Here is a 21,902-nt window from a genome sequence, read left to right as displayed (position 1 = left end):
AGTCACCAGCATGTTCAGACAAGCCAGCCATGCTTTACCAGGATTAGAAAATGCAATAAAGAACCTAAAGGGAGGAAGATAGAGAGTAAAAAAAAAAAAAAAAAAAAAAGTAAAGAAAATTAGGCGAGCACTTAGAAGGGAGACAAGAAAAAAAAAGAAACCCAAGGAGGGAACTGAATAGAAGAAAATAGGGGAAGACGACAAGTGGATGCAAAGAACAAAAAGGGGTAACATCATAAAATAGATGAAGAAGAGCAAAAGGAGCAACAAGAGCTTGGAACAAGGATGTCACAAAGGAGTAGGAAGTAAGGAAGCTTGAGGACAAAAGAAGTTGAGTGAAATGGTCTTTAGGGCTCCAGTTTCCCCATCTGTTTTTACTCATTTTTCAGTACTTATTTTTGGCTACACATCTTGTATCTTCCAGGAAAAATGAGGGTTCGCTGGTTTCTTTGAATCCTTTCTCCTTACTTCTGAAGGGAAAAATAAAAAAATCAGTGTAATTAATACATTTTTTTAATATTCATGGAGAACTGACTGTCATGAGTGAGTGTCTGAAGCCACCTTCTCACATTTCTAATACACTTGTGCAAACTCTGGTTTGCACATAAACATCAGAATTTGTTAGTATAAATCCTAAGTGATAGAAGCAGACTGGACTTTGCATACGCAAAAGATGTAAGGTTCAATTTAGCAAACACTTACTAGGAAGCTTTGCCCTCAGGTGTTTTTAAACAGGTTCACTCTATATTCTTTCTCCGTGGGAAAACCACCTAGAAAAGTATTTTCTGTAGGAGTGCTCCACATCCAGGAAGTGCATTGCTGCAAGCATGCACAGGAAATGCTATGGGCCTTAATGTACCATAGACACTAAGAATACATCACAAATATCATCAAAAGTCCCTTTAAACAGACTTGTCCATTCTCTGGGAGATATGAACTGTTTTGTCTATTTTTCTTTACCCTGAAACAATTCTGCTCAGTGTCGTGCTATAGACTGAATTTGATCGGAACACTTAAGCATTTCCAGTGATGATCCTAAAGGAGGGTGCACCAGAAGTCTATCAGTCATTCTGCCTCATAGGGAGCGCAAATGTCAGACTAGAAGCCTTCTTCTCTGGGACATGACAAAGCACACAGTTATTAGCAAAACACACTCAGATGACATACCTATAGAAAAGAAAGCACTGAACAGACGGTTACAAATCGGACTTATATCAAATGTGGCAAGCTCTCACAATGGACTTCTGTGAGACACAGAAGCGCTGCTTGCTTTCTCCTTGATCCACCTCTACAGCTCTCAGTGCGGCATCTTGTATCACATCCATGCCACGAGCAGTCCCATCACACCTGCCCACAGCCCCAGTGGAATACACAGTCTTCTCATCAGCCGTGCAATTACAGCCCTTCCTGGACTTGGTTTAATGGTGATGCTAAAAAATTCCTTGCCTCTTCTTTTTCCTCCTCCCTCCCTCCAACCTTCCCTTTTCCACTACCCCTTCTCCCCAGGAAGGGTGGCCAATCATTGATGCCAGAGGAAAACAAGCATCTCTCCTACCAGGCTTGGTAGAAACAGAAAGAACACCCTGAGACGCATAAGAATCAGAAGGAAAAGAGATAGATGTGAGGTCAATGAGGAGAATAATTATTTCACTGGAATGTTTTGATGTTGATGAGAAGCTGGAATTTCCATGCTAGCAAGGAGCCAGGAACGATTTCTACTGTAGGTGCCAAAACTGAATTACCTTATACACCTGGCAAGGTTAGCAGCCGTCTAAGTGCTATCCAAAAATACTGAAATCTGTGAAAATAGTGGATTTCTTGGGTTCCTAGGCATCCCAAAATATCAATGAATAGAGGCTAAACAGTTGAGAAAAAGAAAAGAAAGAAACAAGAAAAAATTGAAAACCAGAATATTTTATTCTGTGACAATTTAATATTTTAACAACTGAAGTAATTTTTTAAAGTTCTGGTTTGAAATGAGAAGTCCGGCCAAAAAACATTGCTTTTTCTCCTCCAAAATTTCAAGCTATTTCTTTTCTGACGAAGTTTGTATTCGTGGTATTAGTACCTATGATACAGGAAGCTTCCCATGAATTTATATTTTTAATGAATTTTTTCTGTTCAGTTCTAATAATCTACATCCTCCCGTTACAAAAACATTATACAGTTTGCCTTAATTTAGCTTTTGGTGGCAGAGATTGTATTTTGGGTTCCTAGGGAGTTGCGTAATACTTAAATTGAGTCCCTAAGCCCACCAGTGTTTCTGAACACAGGTATAATAACAAAATTTGTACGCAGTATCACAAAGAAAGAGACGTATGGTAGAGTTTCTGAGGTGCCAACCCAGAAGAAAAGTTCTCTTTAAGAAACTGTAGGAGAAAAAAAAAAGAAGGAAAAAAAGGTTTGTATCCACAACCACTGAAATGTTATTCAGAAACCCCATAAATCTCCATCTTGGGCACACGAGTCTGGAGACCCTGTGTCTCTCAGGTTGTTGGCCTAGTTGAAAAGAAATCAATGATAAACAGGACTGAGTTATACACATCAGAGATTTAACCTTCTATAACGGCCTCTAAATGAGGCACACAACTGTAATTCATTGTGTGAAGCACACAAGCCAATAGGCTCTGTACATATGATAAAATTCTCTAATTCTTCAATTTTATGTTCACAAAGAGCTTTCCCAGTTCAGTACTTTTTCAGCAGAGGAAAAAGAAAAATCTGACATTTTTTCTATACTCCTGAATAAATATATTGCGGAAGTACTCAATCCATTTGCCAAATTACACAATACGGAGCATGGTATGAGGGGGTTTCTTCAGCAAAGGAAGGAGAGGAAAGGTTTAAGCTGACTTTTACACTTTATTAGCATATGGTATAATACATGAATCCTTCTCAGCACTGAAACCTAATTTTTAAATTATATTTTTTACTCACTCAGCTATATTTGGAGCTATTCTTTCTCAGGAGTCTAAATCTGTTTCCTCCTCTTCTGGTAAAGCTCACTTTATTAGCTTCTGCCTATATTTCTCCAGGTTGTTGTATATTTCTTCTGAGTACTCCACAGTGTTAGCAATGCTTGCTGTTATTTGAAAAGGTTAATGCATCTTTTGCCTCTCTCAGATCATTTATGAAGATATTAAACAAAGAAGTGGTACCCAACACTGACCCTGCAGAACCCCATTACATTTTTTTGCTAAAACTAGATGCAATGCTGTTAATATCACTACTCACTGAGAACAATCTGTCATTCCCCAAGTCGAGCTTTTCTTATTACACAGAGTCTACCGGGGTTTGATTTTTCTTGTGGGGTTTGGTTGGGGGGGGGGGGGGCAAGGGGGAAGGTGGGTGTTACTGTACTTTTCAACAGATCTGCAAAATCATTTAAAAAAAAGCACTGGGCAAAAGTTAACTAAGTCATTAATTGTCTGATGGAGAAGCTGGAACATATAGAAAAGTCAGGGCATTGACATACTAAACCTGATACAGCTCAAAACCAGATAACAGAACCTACATCTGTAATCAATCTAACAGCTGGTTTTGAACAAGTGACATTTCTAAAAGGTGTATCAAAAAAACCCACTTTCTGTATTCTTAACAATTTAGAGACATCATTCAAAATTAGCACAAATAAAAAAGAGGGAATAAGGTCAATGCTGCAGTATGCTCATGAAAAGCGTAACATTTCTGCTTTCTGCACTTACATTACTCAGTGTTAATAATAAAAATTATCTTTGTCTGCTACAGCAACCAACATCGTTTTCCATCTGCTGCAAGGTTATCAGAATACACTGTCCCTTTTTCCAATTTTCTCCATACACAGTAGGTACAAAAGCAATTTCATTTCATTAAAAATTCTTTTTTAAAGGCTTATGTATTGAAAACTCAAAATCAAGAACAAAAGAGACAATAAATATCATGAAAGCATTTGCAATTGAAAAAGTAAAGACACAGGAAATAATTTCAAGCATCTAAGGACATCATGAAGTAGCAGCAACTTTAAAACAATAACAAGAACAGAGAGAAACACCAAAACACCATTACCTTGAATTCTTTTTCAATGTTGGCCAACTTGGCAAGTTCATTGCTGAGTTCTAGAGCAGTGAGTACTGGATCTTCACTGGAGAGGGAAAGATAAGCCGGACTAGCCAGTCCTTTGTATGCATTTATTCTTGACCTAGAGTGACTAAAAGAATCATGCTTTTGCTTCTCTGTACAGTCATTACATTTGCAGAAATAATCATGAGGTCTTTCTATCCTTGCTCCTTTCATCAATAGCATGTGCACAACTTCGTATTTTTGGCAGTGGGCAGCTAAAATTATGGGAGTGATATCTGGAGAAAAGCGGGTACCGTCTTCGTCATAGGAATAAAAATCATCATCCTGGAGCTCCTGCTCACAAGGGCTCAGAGTCAGTCGCTTATTTACTGAAAACCCAGGATGATTCAAAATTGCTTCCACTATCCTAATGTAGCCCTTGCTGATTGCGAGCAGCAGGGCATCTCCAATCCGTGCCAAGTTCTCTTTTTTTAACAGGAGTTCTGTCACTTCCAAATGTTCATTCCCTACAGCAAGCTGCAAGGCGTTTTGGCCCATGTAGTCAACACAGTTGACATTCAGTGTTTTTGACTCCTCCAGCATTTTGCGCACCACAGGTATGTTCCCATACTCTGCTGCATCTAGAAAGCGCTCTTCTTCAGCCGTAAGACTGGTGCCCCTGTTGTTGAACATGAATGCTGGGCCTCTAATGGCCTGTCGCCTTCCCTTTTCCCTCATCATAGTCATACGTCTCAGAGATGGACTTTCTTCAATGTACCTAATGAGAAAACAAAAAGGTAACAGAATTTCACCGTGTTGGTTATTTGTAGCTTCCACTTCTCCTGTGGCTACAAAAACAATGACTTATTTTGTCCCTTGTCATTTGCCCATCTATTGACAAGAAGCATTCTTTATTGTGATCTTTCTGCCTTCATGCTTGCTTGTCTGCAATCTAAAGGCACTTACAGGTTCAATGCCACAGCCATTTCTGTTTTGTTAGCATGGTCAAGATGATTTTTTTTTTTTTTTTAAAACTTCATGTAAGACATCGCTTCTCTTCAGAAATTCCTCCCGACTCACTTCAGTATATACATAAAATGAAAACACATCTACCATTCAGTAGTAATTAATACTATCCACCATAGGCATTCAAGCTGATGGTTTAAGGCAGGTGATATTTATGCTTACCGTATTGTAATTCACATAAATGAGAGGCGGTAACAAGTTTTCTTCCTGATGTCTTCCCAAGCAATACACAGTGAAGGCTGATCTCATGCCTTCTAGCGTTACTACTAGAAACATTAACCAAATCTGGAAGATTCTTCTCATGAGTCAATTTGGTCAAATTATATGTCTTTGAAAAACAACAGTTCGTACACGTTCAACAGACTTTCTGGATGCTAGTAACTAAACTGCTCACAGATTCCAGACACCGGGCATGATCCAATGTAGACTGGGTTCAGCTCTCACTCCAGCTGGACTTCTGCAATGCTGTGGGTTATGTTGGGCCTATTTCTATTATACATCTACCATTCCAGGAGCTGAAAGGAAGAAGCTATCTAATGTCATTACATGACTATATATACATTTTTAAAAGCCCTCATGCATTCTTGTAATACAATCAAGAAAAATGGGAAAGTCAAAGAGCTATCGAATGAAAATTGGGATGGCAGGCTGCACTGGAAAGAGGAAACCTGGGTGTAGGAAAGTGAGATTGTTCAGGAAAGGGAACTGAGAACTGGGAAAGCTGTGAACTCCCCTCAAAAACTGGTTGCAAAAGCAGAAAGACGGAGAAAAGAGAAGGGGAACAGGAGAAAAGAAAGGGTAGGCAAGCTACTTCAGAAAATACAGAAACTGGAATCATGAACCAGTGAAGATATTGGCTGAGAGCAGTGGGGAGCAAACAGGAATGGGCTGAGAGAACAGACAGATCAGATGCTGAGCTGGATCTAGCTAGGTAAGGAAACCAGAGAGGGGAGAGGAGGTTCAGAGAAGCAAGACTAGGAGTTGCAAAGCAAACGGACCTAGGACGAGAGGCTGAGGAGCAGACGCTACCTAGCTGGAGAAGACAACAGGAAACAACTGCCTGGCAAGGTCTGAAACAACAGAATAGATGGGATCAGGCTAAAGCGGTCACAGCTGGGGGAAGAACAGAAGCATTTATGCCTGCCAGAGCAGAGACCAAAGGCCTGAAAAGGTACTCAGGATACCATAACCTTCCTTCACTACCATCTGCAAATAAATTTGAAATCCATCAGCAATCTCCCTTTCCTTTCTAGTCCAGCTCAATATTGAGAAAGACAGCCTCCAGCTGCTATCAGTTAATCCATTAGCTCAAGGGATAGAGATCACTTGAGCTGATTTGATGGGCCCAGAGACACCAGTGCAGCTGATAATATATGATTTAATGGAGGGTGTGCTTTGACTACATATAACACTATATATATGCTACATAAAGACAAACAGGCCTTATACTTTTCAAATTTGGTCCTATGCGCCTCTGTTCCTCATCCCTAAAAAAAAAAAAAAAAAGAACAGTTGTCTCCCATTTTACAGGAGCATTGTGAAAAGTAATTTATTCACTTCGGCGAAAAACTCAGATACAAGAATAAAAGGCCAGACAAAAAAACTGAAGAGGACATTAATCCTTCTACCCTCAGTGCAAAAGCCAGGTAATGTGCATTAGGAGAGATGTGGATCCACATAATGAATGCTAAGGGCAAAACAAAATATTAAACAGCCCTTTTTAAGCAAACCCCGTCAGTCTGCAAAAGGATGGAACCAAGGGAAAAAACACACCTTCGGCACACACAAAGACTACGCATTTAAGTGGAACCTGCATGGGCAGCTTCAAAAGCTGCATATCCTAATTGCTGCAGGTTCAAATCCACAACCTGAGCAACATTCTTCTAAGCAGTCTTTTTTATTTTTTATGTGATCTTTCAACAACGAGCTTAGCTATATTACCACTGCACAAAATATGCCTGTTGACATCACTGGATTTCCCCATACGCAGCAATGTCAGCCCTAACGGTTTTCATTGGGCATAACTAATTCCATTCAGGTTATATGTCTGGCCTTCCAGCTATCTGCATCAGTTGTAATAAATTCAGCAAAACATAAAATCTTAATCACTTTATCACAGCTACAAATATCATAAAAGCTAGTCCATGCTCTGAACATTTCAGTTAATGCAAATGGGCAGTTCCATTGCAGACCAAGTGAAGAGACTGTAATACTCATTACCACGGGCAAGTCTCTCCTGGGATGAAGCATTTGTTCTTTTTACATTTTCATCAGTGGTTGGTATTTCTGGACTACCAGAAATGACCTGGGTGGCACTGCAGTATAAGCAATGCTAACTGGTATTTACTTTTTGAAATATGTGCCGAAACTGCTTTGCCAAACATGACAGGATCCGTTTTTTTCACTTCTGTACCACTTTCTTTAAGTCTATGAAAAAGGCTGCATAACAGAGAGGATTTGTGACTCTGTTAAACACAGAATTGATTTAATGTCTTAAAGCTCAGGCATATTTCACATGTAGGAGTACTCAGATACAAAGATTTGAGCCCAGAGTGCAACGGCCACAGTATGCTACTACCTTATTGCCCAACAAAATCAGAAGTAAAACCAGAAATACTGTCTTTTCATAGTTATGTTTTAAACAAGATCTTATTGTCTGCTATGCTGTTATGTTTCTATTCTTCCTCCACATCTAAAACATACAGCTACAGAAATGTAATTGTTTACTGTAATGCTATAAAGAAAAAAAGTATGTATATTAAAAAAGACAGAACAGATTGACTCATGCTGACTTCTTGATTTAAAGAGGCTCTAAACTGCCACTGTGAATCTCATTTATCTTTTATGAAATACATAACAATACATCTTCCCCTATATATTCAGTGTAATTTTTCAGAATATTTTGAAATATGACATTTTCTGTTTTATCTTTCTTTCAAAACATACTGTCTGGCTGAGGTGACTCATCTGACTTCTATAAAAAGAGAGATATCCTTCCAAAGGTGTTGCATTAGAATATCTTCCCAATGAGGAAGATTTCCTTAGCTATAAATTAACAGAAATTATATATTTGAAGTGACTGCAGTATCTTCTCAAAATAAAGATGAAAGTTGCTTGGTATTTTAATGACTAAAATATTGTCAAGACCTCCTGAAAAAAATAAAAAGCAAGAAATCTTGTACAGCACCACACAGCCAGAAGACTGTTAGGTTCATCCATACCTCCCTTCTCTCTTCTTCCCTTCTTCCCCCCGCAAATTCAAAGACCTTGAAGCCAGTGCAGGTCTGGTCAGAGTACCGCATGCAAGAAGCATCAGGTACAAGGTCTCCTATTCCATTTTCTGCTCTCCTGTTCTTACATCTAATATTTTTAAACTATCCCAAAGCATGAAGAAAATGGTTAAAATTTTAGTTTTAACTATTTAACCGTTTTCAGCACATTTTATACGTAACATTTGCCAACTGAAGTAATCAAAACAACAAAATCTCAAGTCACATCTCTAAATATCATTAGACCAGCTTAAAGATATGATTAAAATAGAACTAAGTGTGCATTAATTATTTGTGTTCTATTTCTTAAAGCCTTTAAAGTTCATACTCTCAACCTTGTCTCTGTAAGGAGCTGACAACTTACATTAAAAGAGGGAAGGAGAGTTGGAAATCGTGATGCTCCTCTTCCCAGCTGTTGCCAATAGTTGAAAGAACACAAAAAATTAAAAATCTGTAGAACGCATGGCAAAAAAGCCACAAGAACACCAAGCAAGAAGAATGCCCATTTTTTAAATGTTAATTCTTCAGCAGAGACACACCATGATGTTAAGTAAGTTCTAGTCCTAGTACACAGGTTGCATAATTACACTGCATGGTATGCAGCAGGAAGGTGAGAGGACAGAATTCAGTCCCCTTTTTCTGACATGAAGCAGCAGCTGAGCCCCTCCATTTTTTCCACAACTACTTTCCACATTTCACAGCAGAAAAATGGCCAAGGTGTCTATAAAACCTCGAGCCTCTGTTTGCTGCTCAGCACAAATAAGAAGGATGGAATTGGAGGAGAGCAATCGTGTTAACAAGTACACCAGTTCCACCACACCTGGACACATTTCACTTGGCCCTAAGCATGCACCAGTTAGGCAGCTGTTTCGAGGAACTGAAGAGCTTCCCCAGCAAAAAAGAACTTCAGAAACTTCCAGGCTGGTACACCAACCTTCAGAATCATTCATTCATCAGTATAAAACAAGGATGGTCTTAAGTTACAAGTTTATTTCCTTAACTATACTGCTCCCATTAGCCATTTGCCAGCTTAAGTCATTGCTTCCTACTTAGGCAAACTCTCAATAACTTCAGTGATAGCCGTATATGAACGTAACTCACTGCAAGACAATTAACGATTAACCAAGATGTGACAGGACCCTAAGTCAGCCTCTTGTTGAATAATACGAAAGCAGGACACTGCCATTTCAGCTTTGCAGCAGAACTCTCACGTGAGTGAGGCCACAGCTCCTAAAGGAGTATACCACCTTTCAAGGCCTTTACCTAATTGCTAAGTATCACAAGCTTTCAGATAGAATAACATTATGTACACTCTGAACAACTAACTGGTTCGTTACATACCAGGTAATGTCGCAAGACACAAAAACCTATCCTACGTTATAACATATTTATGTTTACCTTAAATATTTTCATCTAAAATGTATGACCTTCATATGAGCAATAAAAAATATTTTTAAAAAAATTTCCACTAAACAAGCAATGGCCACTTGTCTCTTGTGTTTTGCATGCATCACATTCACTGTGACCTTACATTGCATCGTATTGTTGCCTGGACAGTTACTCCTACGTACAAGGCTAGAAATTTGAGCAGTACAACAACTGCAAAGGACTGGAGTAAGCATTATGATTCCTCTGCTTCTGCCATGGATTATTTCAATTACAGATTTCTACTCTGTTAGCCTACCCATCCCTTTTCATGTTCAAACTTTCAGAATTGTAGCAGAAGGGTAGAAATGTGGGACAAAGGGTTGACCTGACAATTCCTTGTGTTCTGCTGTTCATTATCTCATCAACATCAGTTTAAAAGATTTATAATCTTGTTTCTAAGTCTATTTTTTAACACTGCAAACTGCATAAGCTATTTAAAAAAAAAAAAAAAAAAAAAAAGAGACGTTGGAGAAACAGAGGTTTCATTCTGGGCCTTCCCAAATCCGTAGGGCCATTTTCTAACATTTGTACTGAAGAACAGGCTGTTATTCTCCCTGAACTATTAAATGCAATAAAAGATGGCATCAACGATTTACAAGCAGTTTACCCCACTGCTAAACTGCAGTACAACATTAGTGATCTTGATTCTTTTCTAGCCCTGAAAAGGAAATGGAGTCCAGTGATTATAGACAGATCAGATAAGTACATCACGGAAACACCAATGCGCACACACATTTAAAAGCAACACCACCGGAGTCAGCCACACAGGAGATGCGGATTGTGCCCGTTGTTCTGCCAAAAGTAACCTCTGAGGCCCCGGTTTTAAAATTAAAGAACGATGATTGCCTTACTCCCAAAAGTAAGTGCTCAGACATGCACATACATATGAGCAGCATTTTAGCTCGTGACTCCTGAGATCTCTTGAACTAAGCGATCTCAAATGTTTGCTTTGTTACCATCACAGGAAAAGACTGAGTTGTTCCATGTGAGGTAGCAGCTCCTGGCTCTGTGCAGGGCCACAGGCAGTGTTAGAGGGGCAATCCCCCCCAGCCTCACTGCCTCTCCCAAATGAAGGCTTTGCCATCCCTCTAAGTTCTGCTACAGCCATGTGCCAGAAGAGGCTGCTGGTAAATTTGTTTCTTCACCAGTAAAAATAGTGTCACGTTCACGCATGTTTGCATGGAAGCTTGTGCATGTTCCACACAATTTGGGAATCCCTGCACCAAATCTAAAATGTATTAAATGAGAGCATCCTTCTCCCTTCTGTGAACTACTGCCTGGGCTTTCCAGAAGAGGGAGGCTAATTCAGCCGAACAGCGGAACATATATCAGGCCAGCTGCAAGATCTGACTTGCATCTATACTCTCCCACCGGTCTGAAATGACATAATCCATCATCCAAAATGCCCTCATGTCAGCTCACAGAAGTTCTGGCTCCGAACTGGAAAGAATTAGTCAAAAAATGGAACACAACACAATGAGCTATCAGGAGGAGGTATACACACACTTAGTTTGTTCCTTCCCCCCCCCCCGCCCCACAAACTATGCAGAGCTTTTTCCTACCATTACCCTTCACTAACTCCTCAACAGAAAACACCAACCATCTGAATTCCTGTGGGGAAAAAATGACTATATTTTGATGACAGCAGTGCATCTATGCACACACAGAAAAAGGCAAACATCTCACCAGGAAAGAACCAAGTTAACAGGGCTGCAGCAACAAGCCCCTTTTACGTTCAGCCCTTTATTTGTGTTCCGTCATTCTACTCAGGAAACTACGCTATGATTTTCAGAGAGACTCAGGAATTCAGGCACCCAATGCCTACTACATTTAATTTACAGCTTTTGTCCACATTTTTCCTACTGGGACATATAGTACCTTGTGAAACAAGTATTACAACCAGTCTGCAGTCTTAGTGGGAATCTGAGGTTAATTACTTTTTCCAGCAATATGTGGCACAGGAGGGAGCCAGCTGTACATCGACAGGTACCTTGCACAGGTTACAGCTTTCAGAGTGAAGACATTTCAAATACCAACTAAGTGCATCTTCTTGTGCAAACTACTTCACATCTTCCTGCCTCTTTCCCCTTGCACTGTTTGTCAGTACTCAATATTTAGACTACAAATTCTTCCAGGCAAGGATTCTCATACTCACTTTGTGCACGCTAAAGCCTTACGTCTGTCAATCTGTGCACATTAAGAGCAAACTGATACTCATATTTATTTCATTAACATATGCTATGATTTTAGGCATTAGCACCAAACACAAAACGTTACTCCAGAAGAAAAATCCCACTGCTATGCCGAGGATGACCATGGGCACATAACAGGGAAAATGGCAGTTGTGGGTCTTTTGCCTCTATGCCCTGTCACTTCAATACACTCCTATTACATTGATTAATTTGTCAGTCTACCCGGCAGTGGCTCGCAATCACTGCTGTCGTAGACAGGATCACAAGAATTATATACCAGGAAGCAATTCCGATAGATGGAGCTTATTCCAGGCTGAAATGCCGACAGCTGTGCAAACTGAACTCCAGTTTTATGCCCTGGTGGCATATTACCCATTTTTTACAGAAAGGAATATGCCAACAGTTCTAGGAGGACACTAACCTAAAAGGGCTCCAGAAGTTTAGGACTCATTTACAATTCATTTGAGCTAGCTTCAACTGTCTAAAAATAAAGTGTCCAAGTCTAAACTAATCCCTAGGTTCTTTTTATGGTGAATGGAGAAAGACAGGCACCTCAAGAAAGAAGATAAATGACTATGCTGGCCTGCCTCACTGCTATTTCCTCTCTCGTCCCATCAACTACAGAGGGAGCCTAGACAAACAACTTAAGCGCAACTAACTTTCAGAGAGCTAAAGACGTGTGAAAGCCTCCGTCACTTGAAGTCTGGATTGCTGAGTACTGGGTATTTGTGAAGAATTTCTGTACTGGGATGGTAAAAAGCACTTTTATTTGTGGTTATCCCATTCTAAGCGCTAGTCTAACTATTTCTGTACTTTACAGTTGTCTCTAGGGTGATTTTAATTAAGGCTTCTTCTATAAATGCTGAATATGTTATCTCAAAGCTCAAAATAAAGTGTTTGTCATCTGGTAATTGAAATATTTAATGAAGACCTAAATATTGTCCTGAAAGTATAAAATACTCAAGTAATCCTCAGAGGTAAGTCTATCTAAACTGCAGCATGTTATAAAAATAAGTGAATAATTCATGGACAACCTACATTTTGTAAGTCAGAGAAAAGAAAGTTAACATCCCTATTATTAAAATTGAATTTATTTCTCTTGCAGTAAGTCTAGTCATGGTCAGTATTTATATATCTTTTTTATATATATATATATATATGATTGCATCTTAAAAAACAACAAACTGAAATTTCTTAAGACGACATCGAACAGGGTAAGATGCATTTCAAGAACTGAGGCTTTTCTGCACAGGTGTCCTAGATTTCTGTGGGGAGTCTGATTTTATCACAGCCTAGATTTAAAAAAAAAAAAAAAAAAAGTAAGAGAGGTGCATTAGCACTGCTAGTACAAAAGGGTGCGATGGGTTCTCTAAACCTTAGCTGAGCCAATAATTACGTTTTCTCGGCAGCTATGGTAGTAGCCAGGAGGAAAAAAAAAAAAGGGGAAAAAGAGAGAAAGAGATGAAACCTCTTGTGCCCCAGCGCCCCGGCTCACCTGCCTGCCTTCTGCTACGTCCTGCCCCTGCCTCACCCTGAAGGAGCAAAGCCGAGGGGTTGGGGAGGAGGGAGCGGGGGGGGGCCGGGGGCAGGTAGCGACGGGACTATCCCCTGAAGGCACTTTCTCCAAAGCCTCCGCACCTCAGCCATTGCAAACCGCCCCCGTCTCCCCCTCGCTGCACCGGTCACGCCCGTTTGCTGCCGGGCCGGGCGGGCTGCGCTCCTGCCGCGGGGCCCGGGTCGGCGGGACGGAGCGGGGCGCCCCTCAGCCGGCGGCGCTTCCCGGGGCCGAGCGCCGCAACTTGCCGGGGACGCGGCGGCCGGCCTCCCGCGGCTCCTCCGGGGAAGTTGCCGGCCAGCACCCTCTTAACCCACCCCCGGGCCCGACTTACATGGTGCTGGCAAAGGGGGGGGGCGGGTAGTAGCCGTAGGGCTCCCGGAGGGTTTTAACGGCTCTTTGAGGTGGCGGAGGGGGCTCCGGCCCCCCATTGACGCCTCTCCAGCCGCGGCGCCGGCGCTGCTGCTCTTCTTCCTCTGCCCCCTCCTCCTCCTCCTCCTGCTGCGGGGGGAAGGTCACTCTCCCCTGCTCTTTGCTCTTCCTGCTCTTGCTCGACATGGTCAGGGTCCCCTCAGGCGGCGGCTGCTCCCGCTCTCGGCCGGCCTCGTCCGGCAGCGTGTGTGGCGGGGAAGGAGGCAGGAGGAGGAGGAAAGCCCTGCCCGGCGGGGGACAGAGCACCTGGAGGGGACAAAACCCTCACCATAAAACCACCGCCGCCCCTCCGCCCTCTCCTCCTGCCGCCCGTCAGGAAGGCGGCGCGATGCGCAGCCCGGCAGCGGGCGCCGGGAAGTGCCGGCGAGCGGGGAGGCGAGCAAGAGAGAGGGCTCCCGGCGGCGACGGCGGCTCTGCCCCTCTGCTCTCCCTGTCATCATCCCTCGCTAGGACAGCATCGTTACTGAGGCAGAGGGGGCGAGCCGCGGCGGAGAGGAGCAGCCGCCTACCGCAGCGGGCGCTCCGGAGAGGAGGGGATACCTCCGCCCGCCCAACGGCCGCCTCGACCCGGGGGGCGGGGGGTGTGAGGGGGAGGCGCCGTTGCCAGGGGGCCGTTACAAGTGTCCCTCAACCGCCCCCGGACCGCCGCCCCTGAGGTAAAGCCTTCTCCCGCCGCGTCCGGTATTCGGGTGCTGGCATCGCCGCTGCTGCAGGGGGGGTCCTCAGGAGGTCCCCGCCGGCGTACGGTCCCTGCAAAGACGGTACCGAGCCCTTCCAACGGTGCCCGCCGTGGTACGAGCTCCGAGGGAAGCCGGGGCTGGTTTGCTCGAGTAGTAACGGCGTGAGGTACTTTTTCGCTACAATGGCCCAAACACAAAAGCAGTGCACAGCCCGGTCAAATCTGCATAAAGCTCGGTTGTTATTTTGAGAAATATTCTGCCCTACACTGGAAACAGTTGAAGTTAAAATTTTCAGGTAAAAAGAGACTCTTTTGACTGGCTTACCAATGATAAAAGCGAGTCAAGATTTCCGAAGTGTTGCAGATGTCTCTGCCTGAGACTTGACTGGTTTAATTCCGCATGGTGTCAAACTAAAAAACAGTGGGAGGATGTTAAGATGCCCATTGCATGTAATCAGAGCTAATTACACTCTATAGATACCAGTCACAAAGATTCTTGCTGTACGGAGACATACCGCCTCTTTTATTATTACGAGATTTCTGGTGCATTATGCCATAGGGAAAATTCTTCTATGACAAAACTGCAACACCATTAAAATTGAGGCAGTGTCTGTGGTTTTATACACAGAGTATGCAGAACAGTAGGTACGCAAAGACTATGTGTGTAGATTTATATATACAATAAAGCTATTCCTTTGTCTACATACTGCTGAGATGCCATTTTTCTCTTTAAACTTTTTCGAAGCATTATGTGGCTATCAGTATAAATTTGCATGAATCTGTATTCAGAAATGCAGGTCCTACTGAAATTGCAATTTATGTAAGTTTTCCAGTTACTTCAGAGAAAGTGGACTTTAAATCCAAGTGTGCTGCTTAGATAGAATTCTCACTGCCAAGCATCATTAAGTAGTCTCTTAGTATAAAACACTCATTACCTCACACTGTACACTGTTTTCAGTATCAGCCATGGTTTTGCCTTTGTTTTTTTCCGTATGTACAAAATTCATACTTATGAAGCACTGGAAAAGCCAAACAAGAGTTTCACAGAGATAATTTACTCAGCTACAGCTTTGAAGAAAGAATTGGGTTTTGTTTTCATCAGTTTAATTAGTTTGCATCTTGAACCATTTAGGGAAGTGGTTTTTTATGTCTTTCGTCACATGCAAAAACCCATTGAGCTTTAGTGGAATTACGTACATGGTAGACCAAATTTTGCTCTCTAAGAAACTAATATGTTGTGTAGCTACTGTAACTTTGAAGTACTTGGGGTTATTCATTTAAGGCAATCTAGGTTATAGACTTATAGCCTAGTTATACATACTGTATCAGTGTTATATATTTTAGACTATAGCCGTGCAACAATCTGATTGCATCAAACCTTGTATTCTTGCAGGGGCCCTTTGACTTAAAAAATGATACCGCCTATATTGTATTCCTTTTTCAAAAAAAATTGTGTGTTATTACAGTGGACTACAGGAATGGACTTTCAATTGCCTGTAGAATTTCCCTTGAGAACAAAACATAAAAGTACAGCTGAAAGTAGATGAGAAATGCTCTTGCTTCCCAAATGTACGCTCAGAGCAAGGCTTCCACATATCAAGGTTTATTTTCTTTTCAGAAATAGATAAAAGGAGGTTTTAATACTGGTTCTTAGTTTCAAGAAAGTCACATTCTTGCTTTTTCTGTTGCGCTTCCCATTACTAATTTGAATTATGTGTCCTGTGGGCTGTGTTTTTCGTGATTTGAGTATTGTCTAAATAGAAATTGGTTTGCTGTTTCTACAATGAAAGGTAATGACTCCTATCTATTCAGTTATCCAAGTCACTGATAATACTTGACTTGGAAGTCGTCCTTGCAGAAGCCTTCATGATACATCCCTCCATTTCGAGGGGTAAAATGATGATAACTCTCCAAGTAATTACCATACTATGTATTACAGTATATATTTCATGCTACAGAACTTTCATCTAAACTGTTTCTGTAGTTTGCTTCTGAGAATGCCATGTGAGACAGTGGCAAAAAAACCCTTATTAAAGTCATAGTACAGCAGGATAAGCACTGTGTAGAAGGCCACTTTTTCCACTACACAATACCCCTGCAACGTGGACTTCTGACAAACCTGATTCCCCTCACTGCCTATGTTAGAGAGGAAATGCCAGTCAAATTTTTCAGGGAAGTGAGCATTCCTTCTTGATACTGAGGGAAAAGGATAATGTGAGAAAAATTGACCAAATCCTTTTCTCTCTCTCATCATACTGTTACAAAGCCATCAAGCTGAAATACCTGGTTCCTAATGTGCATTTAGATTAAGTGCTTTTCTTCATCCTGCCCTTCCTACTTTACTTGCTTTCTGGTCAATTTTGGCCAGCACTTGCTTGCATTTGAACTCTACAGCACAATAATAGTGGAGAAATTTTCCCCTTTGTTTATGTGAAGGAGATCCTACCTGAAAAACAGCCAGGATGGCAACAAAAGAATCCATTACAAATCTCAAATGTATTTTGTATGGTTACAGTCTTGGGAATATTTTGTATTTCCAACTGAAATGTGTAGGGAAACAATCTCAGTCACAATAAAATTATGTATAGAAAATTTACCACAGTTTGAAGTATCAGGCTGCTACCAGAACACGGTATCAGAGCAGGGATGTGAGAGTCCTTGTCTGATTAAACTTCAGCCATCACTGCCTTACGTGACAGTAAGAATTTAAAAATCATTGCTGTGTCTTGGTGGTATGGCTGAAGCTCCGAAGTGCCATGTTCAGACAAATAAAATGCATGAAGCTACCCTTCTGAAACACCAGAACAAGCGAGAAACCTAATAGTAGTGAAATTGCACCTTCAAAATCCTGGGCACGGCTGAATGTTCTCAAAAAGGAATTTCTGTTCGTGAGTCATTTACATCTTTTTGAAAACATCGACAATGTCAATAATGCCAATGTTCCAAAATCAGTTTTCTTCTCAGAAATATGTAATGTTATCAAAGTGTCAGATAGATGTCAACATAGCCAAACTGCAGAAAGCGAGGGAGAAAGGATGAGTAGATTTGAAATACCAGGCAGAGCAATACTGGGAATCTTGTGCTGTCTGGTGTGTTTCAGCTGGTTAAAGACTTTACAGTCAAAGGCTGCCAATCTAGTACATTTTGTGAACACTGACTTGAATTTACAAGGTTTTGAAGTGATGTCATTTTAATTTAGAAAACTGCTTCCTGGAAGTTGCTTAGACAGGAGTAAAATAATGGAAGTTACACTACTATAGGGACAGAGACTGAACAGAAAAGCCTGCAAGATTTACAGCAAATAGTGAAACATAGCAGATACGGTATTATATTACTGAAGGTGCTAGATTATTCTTCATGCTCTTGGTTTTTTGAACATGGATTCAATGCCATAAGCATTTCATGTTCGAGCTGGAATTGCAGCCAGAATACAATCCCTCATTCTTTTCACCGGACTGGCTTGATGAAGACAGGGTGGAATTAGATTGGAACAGGGTTTTGTTTATATGGATCGACTACTCTCTGGTGGAATTTTTCTGTCCTCCTCAAAATTATGAGAAATACATGATTCAGATTTTAAAATTTCTATTGGCAGTATTCTTCAGCTGGAAGGGAGTGATCAAAAAATAGCTTTTCTAAATTGAAATAAGGTGTCTAAAGAACCCACAGCAATAAATTTCCTTGAAATATTGTCAAAACCGTGAGTTCCATATTTCTCTTTCCCATTTTTCTCATCTTCTTTAAGTTAGGCAAATGAATGGAGTACAGATCTGAAATATGAAATCTGAATATGAAAACAGCACAGCTGGCATTCAGTATACAAAAATATCAGGAAATACATTCAGATTCTTAGACTGAACTAGCATAGCAGTAATACCTTCCAGATCTATGAGGCACCTAACTGAGTGGATATGCAAATAAGTAAGACTGTGACAAGTGATAGAGAAAAAGGTCATTTAATTAATATGCTCTGGAGTTTTCTGTTACCAGAATTTCTCTGAGAGGTACATTTCGACAGCATTAATTTGAAAATAAATCTAACCTGCTTGTTGAAAATTGGGTTGTTGACACTAAGACCTTCTTGTTGAAACTAAGTCATTTAGATTTAAGAATCTGCAAGATCCAAGAAACTTCTAGTAACAATTTCTCTTGCAGAACAACCTTGTATGTCATATGATTATGCCAAATGATTATTTTCCTGCTTTATAAAAAAGTAAGAGTATCTTCTCTCAAGAGACAAAACTGTTTTTTATTTGCTTGAAGTGACGGGTGAAGAGAGGCAGAAAGCCACTCATGGCAATGCTAGAAATAGAATCCAGGTCGTGCAGTACACTGAACCCTTCTCTAACGTGTGTGTGTACTACTTTCATGAAAATTGGGAAGTTGGTGGGAACAGCAACAGTGTAATGAAAGCAAAATTGGCCGCCTTTGCCTCATACTGGGAATTTGCCTACTTGCCAAGAACCCAGTGTTTTCAAGGACATTTAGCTCCTACCTCAAGGACTTCTATGAAAGTCTAAACAGGTTAATCAGCATGAAGAAAAAAGAAGGAGTGATGTGATGTCACTGATCTGTAAGCAGATCTCAGCCTCAGAACTAATATTATGATTTAAGGCTTTCAAATGAGATTAAAAGATAAATTCCTGAGACTCGAGCCTGTAATTTCATGCACACTGTGCAGCCATTCAGGCCCATACAAAGTGAGTGGGTATAAAATACTGTCAAATCACCTACTGGAAACCAGGCCCTCAGAGCTGTGTGTTGCAGTTGTATTATGTGGTCTACTTTATGATATTAAAAGGCTACTGAAGTCTCCTGCCAATAAAACCATTAGATAGATACTAGCTACATTTTCAAAGGTCTGCAAAATGTCTATCTAGACAAAATGGACAAATACTTTTTTTTTCCATTAAGTGGCAACTGTGTGTACATTTACATATTTGCACCTGTTATTTCCTTTTTTCTAAGGCAAGCCAGATATGTCTTGAAACAAATCCAATGTCTTTGCACACTTTTGAACAAATCCACAGGATCCTGAGCCAATGGCAATTAAGTTTTATTCCTCTCTTTTCACTCATACTAGTAGAAATGAGAAGTTAACAGAAGTGCTACTAGGAAAGGGACTACAGAATCAATTCCCTTATCTGTACATTGCCCTGGGGACTGTATGTAGCTTATAAACTTTAAAAAGCATACTTTCAAAAGATTTGCTTTACTTATCATTTCTATATAAGGCTGGATTTTCTTCCTTAAATTAGTTTCCCTGCCCCTGCCTCAGTCAATACTCCTTGAAAATGTAAACATGAATCTTAGCCTGTTGCGGAGTTCTGGCAACCATGTGATAAGTAAATTTATTGTCACAAGGCAACATTTTTAACAACTAAGTTTTCTTTTTGACAGTGCTCCAAACACGGGTGGATGAATGCAGTGCGCCCTACTGTCCCCTTGCTGGTTGATTGATAGAAAAATTTATCGCGTGGATGTATTCAGTGTTTCAACTAATGAGATTGAGAGTCGCAATGGATGTATGGAGTGCGGAGTAGCTCTTATTTTAGCAAATTAGCAATGATTTCAGTCCTGTGCAAGTAATTAAGTCTGAATATATTTGGACACAGTTCGATCTTTCTCTAATTGGGGGAGCAGGATTTGAGTCACTGTGGTGATCAGAATAGGGGAAGCAGGACATAATAATAGTAATAGCAAGAGACAAACAGGTCATGTGATGAATTAAAACAGTTCACAATTATTTTTAAACCCAGATGCAAGTGGATTTTTCACATTGTTTTATGAACTGATATTGTAATACATTTTAATTTGTGGACACATTCTCCCTTGTGGCACCTTAGCAGAAAGACATTTAAAAAGCAGCTTACCATTATAAAAGACAAACCTGAGTGAGAAGCATGGCTCCCTGAGGAGGAGAAAATCCATCATCCTGGTTTGCACCACTCAAAACTCTGTTGTCCAGGATGTCTGGCGATTTTGACTGAAAGATAACCTGATTCTGTCATAGTTCAGAGCCTAATTTTCTTAAATCGCATCAGAACCCTTGGGTAAATACCGTCTGGTACTAACTACTTGCCATACCTCAAAGCATTAAATTCCTCTTGTTGGAAGAGGAGCAAATACCACAGCGCAGAGTGTTGATTGAAAATGTAATCTTTCCTTCCACGGGCTGCTGTGGAATAGGCGATAACACTCAACCACAGGTACTAACTATTTGAGTGACAGCAACTCAGTGGGTCATCCAAAACTGCTTCTTTGCTATATTGGAGGAATGGGCAACTACAAGGGGAGGAGATTAAAACAAGATCCTGCTAAGTAGCGTGGCTATGCTGGGAGTGGGAGTACATCCTCCTGCAGAGCTCCCGAGTCATTTGTGGCCAAGTGAAAAAATGGTTCAGTATCTGGTATGGCAAAAATTACGTTTCCAGCTCTATCAAATAATTCTTACCCTTGAAATGTTTTGCTGTTCAGCACACAGTGAAGCACTGAGCAGTTTGAATATCATCATTCCCAAGTGACCAGGAGGTAATACTGGCAACTGGTGGATTAGTCTTAAGCCTCTTGGTAATAAACTTCATATGAAGAGGCCACATCTTAGTTGTGAAATAAGATGCGCTCAGAGACATTCATTAGGAGTTAATCAGAATCGATATAAGAGAGACAGTAAAGCTATATACTTGTCTGATTAAAGCAGCCACAAGATGCCAACAGCCTACTTTTGCATAGCACACAATGCATTTAACTCATGCCAAGTTGAGGTGTCCTACAAGGCTTGGGATCCCATATACATATTCTGTGTTACGAAATGAAAAAAATTCCTATATATACTTTGTAACAGTTTTCCTGCCTTGTACGTAAGAAAAGCCACTTTTCAGAAAAAGGAGCGAGGAAATGCCAAAGTTTCTAGCAGTTGAGAGGTGCTTAATAACAGAAAGAAAGAAAAAAACAAACAGGATGTTTCTGTGAGCAGAGACTACACTTAGTGATAAAAATCTTCAGAGTGACTGACAGGGGAAATGGGAAAGTGTGGAAAAAGGGAGACGTGACAGTAGTTACAAATTATTCCCTGAAGCCAATTTAAAATATAGTGAAGATGCAATATCTTTTATCCTGAAAGTGAGAATAACTCTACTGTTGTCGGTAACAGGTAGATGTGCCATTCAATTAATATGTGTTTTGGGGAGGAAAATGGTTGTAGAGGTGAAAGTAAGATTAAAGAACCTCAGCACTGCTGTCTTCCAGCAGTCCCTGTGGTACGCTGGCATGTGTGACCAGGT

At 40.9% G+C, this 21,902-nt stretch overlaps 1 protein-coding gene across 1 annotated transcript in view; it reads right to left on the bottom strand.

Annotated features, from left to right (window-relative positions):
• The window catches only part of TRPC3 (transient receptor potential cation channel subfamily C member 3), a 47,651-nt gene extending 33,358 nt beyond the window's left edge, over positions 1–14,293 (bottom strand). Inside the window, exons 1-2 of the mRNA XM_076337277.1 lie at positions 13,843–14,293; positions 4,045–4,816 (exon numbers count right to left, since the gene is read on the bottom strand). Of these exons, the coding sequence (XP_076193392.1) occupies positions 4,045–4,816; positions 13,843–14,066 (996 nt within the window). The 5' untranslated portion in view covers positions 14,067–14,293. The remainder of the gene's footprint in view (positions 1–4,044; positions 4,817–13,842) is intronic.
• Positions 14,294–21,902: the final 7,609 nt, after the last annotated feature.

This window comes from Aptenodytes patagonicus, chromosome 4 (genome assembly GCF_965638725.1).
Source record: "Aptenodytes patagonicus chromosome 4, bAptPat1.pri.cur, whole genome shotgun sequence".
NCBI classification, from domain to species: domain Eukaryota; kingdom Metazoa; phylum Chordata; class Aves; order Sphenisciformes; family Spheniscidae; genus Aptenodytes; species Aptenodytes patagonicus.
Note: the sequence above shows the minus strand (reverse complement) of the source record. Positions and strands in the feature narration are given on the sequence as shown.